At 35.3% G+C, this 12,538-nt stretch overlaps 1 protein-coding gene across 1 annotated transcript in view; it reads left to right on the top strand.

The window, feature by feature from the left end:
- The window catches only part of Eip78C (Ecdysone-induced protein 78C), a 43,614-nt gene extending 34,336 nt beyond the window's left edge, over window positions 1-9,278 (top strand). The window contains exons 3-8 of the mRNA XM_090105931.1: window positions 3,958-4,099; window positions 4,774-5,043; window positions 5,124-5,404; window positions 5,590-5,703; window positions 7,819-7,998; window positions 8,783-9,278. Coding sequence (XP_089962057.1) covers window positions 3,958-4,099; window positions 4,774-5,043; window positions 5,124-5,404; window positions 5,590-5,703; window positions 7,819-7,998; window positions 8,783-9,004 — 1,209 coding nt within the window. The 3' untranslated portion in view covers window positions 9,005-9,278. The remainder of the gene's footprint in view (window positions 1-3,957; window positions 4,100-4,773; window positions 5,044-5,123; window positions 5,405-5,589; window positions 5,704-7,818; window positions 7,999-8,782) is intronic.
- Window positions 9,279-12,538: the final 3,260 nt, after the last annotated feature.

Consider the following 12,538-nt stretch of genomic DNA (forward strand, 5'->3'; position numbering starts at 1 on the left):
ACATCAAAACAGAAATATAAAAGAAATACCTTGGGGTTGTTGTTTCGACTAACTGATAGATAATGAAGTATAAAAACGCAGTTATTTTATTTATTTAGTTTAGAAATCTAAACGAGCGTTAAATGTAATAAAATTGAAATTGAATATAATTCATTTCAAAGTAAAACAACGGAACGAATGCGCTTTCATCGTGAAAGCTTCCGAGAAATAATTGTGAGAGAAACGTAAAGGGATTCCAGAAAGTAGGTTTAATTTCATTTAAGACACTGAATTCTGCCAACTACGAAATATGTAACAGGAAAACAGCGCGGCATGAATACCACAAACGCTTAATATATTGCGGGGTAATTGTTCTGCTTAGGGTTATCAAAGCCCAATTAATAACAATAATTGATGGAACATTGTATGTGGAAACTGCTCGAAGCGCTTTTGCAGCATCAATTTGGAGGCGTGCAGTTATCGCTGCCGGGAGTTGATTGAAACTTGTATACAATTAGGCACTCTGTGTATTTTTCCATTTTGTTACTATGTGCGGAATGAATAGAGACTTTATTGATACGTGGGTTGGGATTATAGTTAGCCAATTACAGTTTTTTTGAGGAACGTATCGGATATTTTTTCATATTCTGCTTTCTGTGTGTATAAAAGATATTGAACGTTATAGATTTACATATATAAAAATAAACGTAACTTTTTTATTAAAGTTTTTCTTCCCATGTCTTATTTGTGCATTACGCGTGCGCCGTTCGAAATATTACAAGCAATTGGGCTTGTAAGCAAATTTACTGTGATACAATTCCATCTTTCAAATAAACAATAATTTCACTGCTTTTTATTGTCGTATTGGCCAACTCTTTTAGACGACAATTTTATATCTTTTCTTTTATATAAATTTAAAGGAAACTAATTTTATACCTATAGGTTGTATAATGTATACGTAGTATATTATTATTAGTCTGTGCTGTATAGGGTTTTAAAATTATATTCAAAATTCCTTTCTTGCCATTCCGGTTTTTTATAATTTTAACAAATACATAAAACTCGGTTTTATAACACTAAAACCCTACGGCACGACGCGGACGCTTTGAAATTTATTTATTTTTTTCTTTGTGCACCGGTGTTTTGTGTTTGGAATTCATAGGAAAAGCCCAGTTCATCGTTTATTTTCATTTTTCATATAACAGTAGCTGCCATGTAGCTGCATTTCGGCGAAAGTAGCCGTCGGCGATGTGCCTTAACTCGACGTAAAAATTATGTAACTCCAGTTAGCTTTTTGAAGTGCCAAAGGGCTTAGAGTTTAGTAAAAATGGAACATGACCTATGAATGCTGTGAATTATGTTTTATTTTTCTTTTTGCTGCGAAACTCTGCCATGTGATTTCTAAAGGCTTCAGTTAAAACAAACAAGCACGTGGAATATATTTTATATGCAAATTATTTTCCGGTGTTAATTTAAACTTTGAAATATATTACATTGAGTAGTTGATAATTACTATACAAAATAATCAACATTTTGCATAATATATTAATAGAACCCGCTTGTGAATTTTATAATTATACGTAAGCGTTAAATAATTATCGTTATTAGTAATCAGCCTTAACATTCATTAAATTTCTGTTGTTAATTAAAAATACTACTTTATTGTCAATCCATCGTCACATCATTGTATGAGTATAGACTACTCAATAAAAATTCTTATTATGGTTTATTAAATAGATATCATCATTATAATTAATTACCTAGTAAAAGATCTTTTTTTATTGTATGATAGGGAAGCGCTTGACCACTATCTCGCCTGATGGAAAGCTGAGATGTGTCATGTGGCCTAAGATGGAGCGCGCTTCCCTAGATGGTACCCGTTCACTCTTTTCTTGAAGACCTCTATATTGTACTCGTCGGGGAACACAGACTCAGGAAGCATGTTCCAGTCCCTCGCGTATCTTTAAAATATTCTAAATTGCCCAATTACTTGGTACATTTTAGCTTTACCTGTCGTCAACAGTTTCCTTTCCTTGAGTTTTCTACATTTTGCGTAACATAAATCAATTTGCAGTCACTCCAGGACGGCAGCACTCGTCTCATACTTAAGTGCACCGTATCATATTAAAATCGATCGCAAAGAAAATATCTTCAAACACATTGGCATATTAGCTTTATGTAATGCTCACGAACGTGGAGCTTTCAGCCCGTTGCTTTTTTATCGTCAACGAGCTCTCGACCCAAAGCTTTCGTGTTTAAATTCGTTAGTACAGGTTAAATTTCCTTTGATAAGCTTTTAGCTTAGTATGTTCATAGGTTAATGAGGCATTTACGCTTGCGTTATATGTTAGTAAAACGTCCTACTAGCCTTGTGAAGACTCCTCGGGCTATTAGAGAATTGCACCGGACATAAAGAGTAAACTTTGTTATTAGATTAATCTAACTAAACTTCAAAGTGTATCTTATTAAATATATATTACTTTCTGAATAAAAGGATTAAGAATTTAAAACGTAATTGAATCAAAATCTCTACAAAAGCCGTCTGCAGAATAACGTCGCAATACGTATTTTGTATTTATAGACTCATATTTATAGACTTTCTTTATATTTTTTCTCGTTATTCGTACGATAAGGACTCTATTTGAACATTTTCACTAGAGATTTGAGAAATATCTCTATAATAAACGAAATTGTATCAGACTAACAACATTAAATATTTTAGAAACTGTGTATTATTTCATATTTGTATCCCGTCACGCGTCTGGACGATCGGCGCACACTGCTCGTGCTTCAAATAAAGTTATACTTAGCAACGCTTAAACTTCTAACGTGTTATAATCTGAGAGATTTTACCTTCAGCACGTTGTTTTAATTTGGTTTTATTATCTGCACCTATTAAAAACTTACCTGCAGTTTAAATGGATAAATAAATCCAGGATAGAACATTTTATTTCTGTCTGAGTTTATTAATGCTTAACAAATAAATTGATGAGTCTTCTGAAAGACGGATGATATTCATATAATCTTAATATATATAAATCTCGTGTCACAATGTTTGTCTTCAATGGACTCCTAAACCACTTAACCGATTATAATAAAATTCGCACACCATGTGCAGTTCGATCCAACTTGAGAGATAGGATAGGTTTTATCCCGGAAATCCCACGGGAAAGGGAACTGCGGGGTTTTCTCTGAAACGTGGGCGAAGCTGCGGGCGGAAAGCTAGTAGGATACTAGATTTTTATAAAGTAATCAAGGAGATAATTTAAAAATAAAAATAATTATATTCATGCTAAAAAATAATTTTTAATCAAAATTATAGTTATTCTATTAGTTTTTATTTCACTTACATTTCAAAGTTACACAGGAAAAGCTCTCAAAGTAGTGTATCACCACCTGACGACCTATTTTCGGTGACACTCCGCAAATCTCATGCATTCATTGCGCTGTATGCGACATTCACACGTCTACAGAGGGCTTAAATTTAATATACATTTGAAAACGAGCATAATGTCGCCGAAATTTAAACTTTCCACGTATATGATACATGAGAACCGCATTAAAATACCGGTATTCCGTAAAATATATATTAAATAGTTTTACAACTTTAAATGAATGAAGTTGGTTGCATAAAGCTTTGAATACGTTTGTACCTATATCTTATGAAACAAAGTCTGACTGACCATCTGTTCGTTTGTGATAAAACTCAAAAGCTGCTCAACGGATTTTAATGTGATTTGCACAAATAGAGAGAAAAATTCAATGGTCAAGCGAGGGATTACGACTACCTCTACTAGAATTTAATCTGCCCACTACTAATCACCATGAACGCGAGCGAAGCTGGGTATTTCATCTAGTTTTAAATCAAGAACGTTTTAATTTAGGCTACCAATTTAACGAAGGCTTCGTGTAGGCGTTCTAATTTGGCGGAAAGTACAAAAGTAAAGAATAGATTGGGAGCAAGTTGCTTGGTTACAGGGTTTCTTTCGGAGGAGCATTCAGAAGCAGATCGAGTACCGTTGCCTGCGAGACGGCAAGTGTCTTGTGATCCGACTGAACAGGAACCGCTGCCAGTTCTGCAGGTTCAAAAAGTGCCTTGCGGTTGGCATGAGCAGAGACTGTGAGTACGGATGTCGAAGGCTTTCTTTTTTATATAAATTGTGTGTTTGCTTTATTAATAATTTAGGTTCGTGTTAATTTATTTTTAGACTTTTTTATAATAGTTTTTCTTGACATAATAATATGATCCCATTATGAAGAGTTTTAAAATTGGAAAATGTTTAAAGCAGCTTTTGTTCAAAATTTATCAATAATTTAATTATCAAGGGCTAGTTACTAGGTTAGAAAAAAAATATAAGTTATAAGCGTATCAATTTTTATAACAAACATTCATAGCTAACATACATATTATATTATTATAAATTTCTTCAAAGTACGCTTGACCCTGACACGATTTATTTTATTTATTTTTGTTACGGTACAAAAATGCATGAGTCCTAAAAAATACAACCATCGTACGCACGTATCTGACACCGGTATTGGTTTGACCCGAATAAAATGTTTCGCTATGAAGCCCTTAGCATGCAAAAATAACTATCGCAAATCAGATGATTGCAAATGTGTCCGTTCTCACTGCATCAAACATCGCCGACGCGTCAAAAAGATATAGAGCACAGATCAACGTACTACACTGACATCTATTTACCAATTGACGAGTCAATCACCCACCGAATAGATGCAGCGCAGTGCACGAGTTGCATCGGTACGAGCTGATCGTGCCTCATTTGTCCGCAGCCGTCCGGTACGGAAGAGTCCCTAAGCGTCGCGAAGTGTCGAGCCCCGAGAGCATGGCAGATCTGGCTAAGAACCTGGCGGCCAACCCCGAGCCCCCACCGGTAGCTGGTGCCGCGGCCGAGGAGCCTGAGGTTGACGCGCTGGAGGCCTCTAAGGACCTCGCCAAGATGGTGATCCTGGCGCACCGCAACTTGAACTCGTTCGGCGATGACTTCCGCCGCTCGCTGCAGTTGCAGACTTTCATCTTGAAAGTTGAGGAAGATCGCGAAGGTTTTTAATTGATATTTTAATAACTACATATATATTGCTTAAGTTACCAAATGATAAGTTAATACATAATATTGTGTCAGGCCAAGCCGGAGGCAGCAATGATGGGCAAGCTGCCGGAGGATCGAACGAGCCCCACGGTGCTCACGCCGGCAATGCCCACGGGGCCAACGGGGCCAACGGTGGGAACGGCATGAACGCCGCAGCCGCCATCGCCGCTGCTAACCGATTTGAGACTCTCACCGTGCTGTGGTGCAACGTGGCCTACCGCATGACTCCCGCTGTCCAACAGGTCGTCGAATTCGCTAAGCGCTTACCAGGATTTCATATCCTGCCGCAAGACGACCAGCTCATTCTGATCAAGGTAAGCATAGGTATATACCCTAGAAAACCTTCGTGGACGTCCACCCTGCGAAGCAACTGCAACTGTATAATTGCGAATTCTTCTGCGAATTTGATGACTGAATGTATTTCTGTGTACTGAATTGTTGTTTAATATTTTTTTGTGTTGTGAACAATAAAGACGATAGTGGGAGTTTTTGTCAACAGCTAGGATTCTTCGAGGTGTGGCTGACACGCGCTACTCGCATCTCCACTCCATCTGCCATCGTCTTCGATGACGGCACTTCGCTGAGCCATCGCCAACTTGAGCTGATGTACGATGTAAGTGAAATTATTGTAATCTTTCCCAAATTTATGTTTATTGTTTAAACTTCGTGTTTTTTTAAAGCAGGTTTGTACTTTTGGTAATTTGTAAAATGTTAATCTGTGATCATTTTTGTTTTCATCGTGTCTTAGTTAGGTACCTAAGGTAAAATGTTGCCTTCCCAGGAGATGTTGTTCTGCCCAATTGCCCCTTTTTTCGTATTTTCTCTCTATAAGAACCTTCCCTACGCCTTAACAAAAACGTAAAAAAACATTAGACGAATCGAGTCGAGCCGTTCTCGTGTTTTACGCTTAACAACAAATTTCGCGATTCAATTTATACACTAGCGGTCCGCCCTAGCTACGGCCGTGATACATGTTTACGTTTTCTCCTCATAAGAACCATCCTCGTACTTCAAAGAATATTATAAAGAATTAAACAAATCGGTTCAGCTGTTCTCAAGTTATGCCCTTACCAACACAAATTGCGATTCATTTTTATATTATATTTGCGCGGAAAGGAAAGCAAAATACGTTAATTCAATCATATTAGATTTGTAATTTACATTTCCCCTATTTCTCCCTATAGGACATGCATTATGAGACGCGTATGAAATAAATTTATGATAATTTTGAAATACGATTCGAGTTATATCGAGATTTACACCTGACATGCCTCGAATGTTTAAAAGCCTCCAACTCAATAACGCACCGCCTTAATATTGCACATGGAAAATCCCGCGTTTCAAAGAGTCATCCGATAATATCTAGTGAAAGATATTAAATTCCATAAACTACGACATATTACTTAATATCTTTAAAATAACTGTACCTACAAGTTACAACGTCAACGTACTTTGATCTAACACGCAGACGACAGCCCATTCTTTCCATTATAAGAGATGTTTTTAGAAATTTTCCTGACATTAACTATCGATGAACCCTTTGTTAAATTCTATTGTACTTAATGCATTACATGTAACCCGACCTTGGCATTCAGCTTGCATTGTGACTATTTACGATATTGTCTAATGTATCTAATGTGTCTGATCATACACGAGGCAACTTCTTTTCTTTTCTAAAGGTTCAAGTTCAAGTCGCAAATAACTTTTCAGATTATTCTTCACGTTGCATATGAATTGAACATAACATGCTATTTACTGCCGCTTTCAAATGCAAATCATATTTGCATTTTAAAATTTTCTTTTCAGTTCGAACTGCATTTTCACATAATATTATGTACCGACTTATATATGATTATCGTCGAGCTAGGTAAAGAGTAGAAGCCTGCATTTCAGTTACATACCTATTATGCTAGTACTGTATATAGCGAATTATATTTCGTTGCATAACCAAAACCTATTTCATATTAGGTACAACAGGAAGATAGGGTGTCAATGAAATTATTCGCGCGCTAACGATGTAACTATGTTGATCTACTTTGATCCAATACAATAAATGGATGCACTTTACTGAAGGGTTCCGTTCTAGGTGTCGCGGTGAGCACCTACTTCATGTACACACCTCTAATGATATAACGATGCGTGACATACATTGCTTATTGGGGATTGGTTATATTTGAATTGGTTCTCGAGTACGAGCGTGCGTGGGGACATTATAATATTATAAAGCGGATTCGATTTTTCAATTGTTGATAGTTGTGGTAGGCTCGTTGTTTTTCATAAACTTTAACGATTCTATCTGAAGGGTATAATCTATATAGGTCTGAGATTTCAATCGAATGATGAAATTGTATCGGCCTTCGATCGTTTTAAATAGGTTACTTCGATTTTTTATTGTGGTATTAACTTTCGGACTTTCGGTTTGATGATGGATGATATAATATTGCCAATGCATTATGATAATAATCACTGATGCTTATAATGATATGCGCATTGTACTTGCAGTGCAATTGTACCTACAATCTAGGTACCTAGGAACCTTTAGGCACAGAATAAATATTAAATAATTGTATTACGGGCCAGTTAAGAAAACCATCTTCGAAACCTTCTACTACCATTCAGTTATTCTCTTCTTCTAATCAACCTTAACATTTTCTTACTACAATCTTGCCATTTCTCAACAATCCTACGCAGTCTGTTACATCTTTCTCATCCTTTCTCAATATACCAGACTCACTTCGCCTCCGGGATCCTGTCGTACGTCCGTGCCGTGATCCGCATGGACATGACGGAGGACGAAGCAGCCATGTTCACGGCCAGCCTGTTGGTGTCGTCAGACCGCTGTGGCCTGAGCGAGCGCGACCGCGTGGAGACGCTCGTCCGTAATGTGAACGACGCATTTATTTATGTGGTAAGTTGGTGTATAGACCATTTTTTGAAGGGATAAGGTTTTGTAAATTTAGAGTAGGTATTATTTAATAGACATGACATAACAAACACATGAGAAAAGGAGACGAGTGGGATTTTAATAATGTTTTCTAAACGTATTACAGAGTAGTAGTTCTATTTCAAGAGAAAAGTATCTAATATTCAGATACGCATTCAATATTTTTTCCCAACGTAGACATTTGTATAGGTATTGAAATCAGTCCAGTGATTTCTGCATGTGATTTTATAAAAAAAATCACGGGAACGGGGAAACGCACCTATTCAAAAAGGTTGTAGTTAAAAGTCTTTCCTTTCTCGATAAACTGAACTCTGCCTTTAAAAAACGTTTACCCACAGTACAACATACAAAAGGAACCACGCTTTCGGCTTCCCCACATTTGCACTACAAAAGGATAGCTTTCATGCTCTGCCTGAAAACTGTGCTTCTCATTATTTTGCTCGTTCACAGACTTTTAAACATATTTAATGATTTATATATTCAGCTTTATTTAAATAAACAATAAGAGCTTGCATCCTACACTCCCACTAATGTGATAATTACAACGCTGTCTGCAGTCGGCTTGTATCTATGTCACTCGAACATGTATAGAAACAGCTGAAGGATTTGAATGTAGTTCACAACTGTACCTTTCAATATTGATATTTCGTGATTAATTTTTTTTTTTTACATTTTAAATTTCATCACGATTGGTATTGAACGAAACGATGGTATTGAATAGCAACCAAAATATAATTTATTATTATAGCTGTCGGAAAACGGGACCACGGACGTGGCGACCCGCATGGAGGCGTTCAACTCGCTGGCCCAGGAAGTGCGTATGCTCGGCGACCGCCACCACGACCTGCTGAGCTGGTGCCGCATCAACTGGCGTCGTCTCGACTTGCCGGCACTGTTCTCTGAGATCTTCGACATTCCCAAGAACGACGAAGATTTCTTCGACCCGGAGCGCGCCAGCACCTCCGTTTAAACAACGCAACATATAACCCCCAATAAATAGCAGTAGAAACATGATTATTGGTCATTATTTCCGCAGTTACGAACCACATTACCGCTTCTTAAACGCACTCTGGTAGATTTACTCAAGTCGTTGCTCCTATCTATTCGAATACAGTAATGCAAGCGACGTCGAGATTTAAGTGTACGACTATTCTTGTAGCTTTTCAACTCAATATTCACTGTTAGAAAAGCACTTTGAAACATTATGTATCGTAATTATTAATGTAGAGCGTCATATTATAATCCATGACTATACGTCCTAGTTAGTCCTAGATTCCGAGTTGGTATATCTCAATACGTAAATCATAATATAATCGTAGTTATAGTGCGTAGGTACTGAAAACGTACGTCGGTGATACTTCCCGTTCGGTTTTTATAACCCCTCAAGATACATATTTAACAGGCCAAGTTGAATTTCATGCGAAGACCCGAAGTTCGAATTAACATATGGGAGTTGAGTCTGACGTACGTGATCAGTTATAAATGTAATCTCACTGCATTCGTGGATTTATGTGTAAATTAAATCGCTTTCGCTCCGGTAAATTACTTAGTTTCCTATTCGTGATTTATTATATTTAGTTAGAACTATTGTTAACTTTTAGTTTGGAGGAATGTGATACGATGAGAGGTCAGCATCAGATGTACGAACCCAGTAGGTATACGACTAACATGGAAGCGACTGATTCGGTATAGTTATTAACATTGGATGCATTGCATATAGCTCTATCATTTGTTTTTATACATATCAGAGTTCAATTAATCATTATTAGTTTTAAGAATTTTATTACACCTTTTTTTGCTCAACTTCAATTAGAATTTATAAAATGCGTTACTTTCAGCATCTTATAAAAGGTTTATTATATTTTATTTTTCAAATAGTTTTGTTGTAAATTTGATATCTATTATAGTATGATTCGTTTGCTGAATTTGTATTCCTGCAAGTGATGAGATCATTTGGGATACAGATGTACGAGTATATTAGTTTAGTTTTTGGGGTGTGATTATTGCGGTTTGGATGAGGGTGCTATGCGAGTGCTACTCGTGCGGGGGTGTAGACTGAAGCGCCGTTACAATAATTTAAATGCATTTATTATATTCTAATTTCTTAGTCAAGTTTAATATTATTTGCTTGCGATTCTTGTTTATTGTTATTTGTTTACAAACTCTGTGACATCTTAGTTTCGTTTATGTCTTTAGATTTAGTTACTTATTTCTTGTTATATTAATTTGCCTAAATTTTAAATAAATAAATTGGTTTTATCGATATGTGTAGTTTCATTTATCCTTTTACCCACCCTTTATTGTGATCCCTCAAATTAATTATGGCTAAAATGTTTGAACTTGTGTACTTAACTATATGTTAATTATTAAATGCACTATTTCACACCTCAATGGAAAAGATTTGAAGAAAGTTGGTACTAAGATAAAATTTCTTAAAATTTAATACACAGCTACACCATTTATTTAATACATTCCCTATTTCTAGCATGGCATACACCACAGTCCACAAAGCACGACCTTAAGACCAGTATAATATAAGAATAAATCAAAAAGTACATGAAACATGTGATTCAACACTTAACACTAAAGGAATAAATCAAAAACATGTTACAATTTTCATCTCTTTAATACCATTTTGTATTGCCACTTTCTTAAACCACATGGAAGAAACAAGACATTAAATAAAATATATTTTAAACTTACGTTAAAGAAATTAAATAATTCATACAATCCACGTCTACTTCAACAATAACAAAGCGAATAGCGAAGACAATTCCAATGAAAATGCAGACTCAAGGCAAAGAAGCATGTACATATTATATTCTCCTATTGTGAAAACGAGCGGATTTTAGCTTATATAGCGTTAATATTACAACAGAATATCCTACAACTCATTGATCCCTTATTTCCTTGTAAAAAATATATGCTCTTAACTTTATGTGACTGCCACTGTATAAAATCAGCTTTATATTTAAAACAATTATCTGTGTGTGCTATGTTCAATTGACTTTGATTTTAAATATTATGTACTTGGAAATGTGGACAGATAACTTCTCTTTTGATATTCGATACAAATCTATAACAACGATTTATTTTTATATTAAATTCAAAACTGTGATCAAAATCTAATCAATATTGTTACTTCCAAATTTGTTATCGGCTTTAAAACATTGTCTGTGGCCATCAAACGTCAGTCGTCAATTACATTTTACGCGCGAATCGTTAAAAGCCGCTCGTTTCCCCAATACTCTACGTATAACCGAATCACGTACACATAAAAAAAAACAGTAACTACAAACAATGGTATATCTTAAAATATTCTCATCTTACATGTCACGGTACTGTAACTTATACTATACATTTTTATGGAAACGGCATAAACAATCACTGTTACATAAACACACTTCTTGCGGCAAAAACCGTGAGCAAATATAGAATTATAATGACGTCTTATTTTTTAGTTTTTCAAATGTATTTACATGAACCTTAGTTTAATGGGTTGGGGTAAGCAGTCGGTGGAGGAAAATCATTTGTAAAGTGTCCACACAATATCTAAAGAAGATTCTTGCGACCACTAAGATAATCACTAAAAGGCGGCATATTTAAAATGTAGTTCCTATTAAAAAATACACTATCAATCGAACAACCCGCTGCACAATTTGCCGCCTTTTGAAAAAGAAAACTGATCTGACACTATTATAGCAGTTCAATAAGAAAATGAGGTAATAATTCATAACATCTAAAACATAAGTCATAAGACCACAAGAAGATAATATTTGAACCACACTTACATTCTCAAATCCATTGGTTTGGGAAATTATAGAATTCTGTATTATTCATATCCATACAAATACTAAGGTTATAGAGAACTTCTCGTATATGCTATTTCTGAATTATTTTTCTTTTAGGTCTGTGCATTTGAGTGACTTTTGAAAAAAGAAGTCAATTCAAGTCTTAGATGATTCATGGCCTATTAATAACGAAGTTCTACAAAACTGCCGAATGTCTCTTATAAATAATTAATTGATAGAAAATAAGGAGTAATATCTTTTGATAAAGTTTATTTTGCATAGTTGAAATAGAAAAAGAAAGCAAAAGCATATTGAAATCTTTTATTGAATAGTGAGCATTAGACCGGCTTACGATTACATCGATGGTTTAACCACTAAAACAAAGTGTGAGCAGTTCATTACCGAGCTTAGACGAAGCGAAAAAAATATAAACCATACTTCAACGTTACACGCACGCAATGTAACACATACATTACAATTTAATAGACTGAAATATAGAAAAACTTTATGTTTTGTTTCTGTTTCCAAATGCATATTTTTTCGGTATTGTACATCTTGAATGACATGGAGTTATATACTTAGAAATTACTATACTTTAACATGAAAGTTTGTCAATATTTTACAATTACAATTACAGAAGGATGTAGTTTCAAGTTAATATACATTGAGAAATATTTAGTTATCTGTATTGTATGTGACAATTTTTACCGAGT

The sequence above is a fragment of the Colias eurytheme genome, chromosome 1, assembly GCF_061535395.1.
Source record: "Colias eurytheme isolate Ceu_HAF_F1 chromosome 1, ilColEury1 Martin Lab GWU primary, whole genome shotgun sequence".
NCBI lineage: Eukaryota > Metazoa > Arthropoda > Insecta > Lepidoptera > Pieridae > Colias > Colias eurytheme.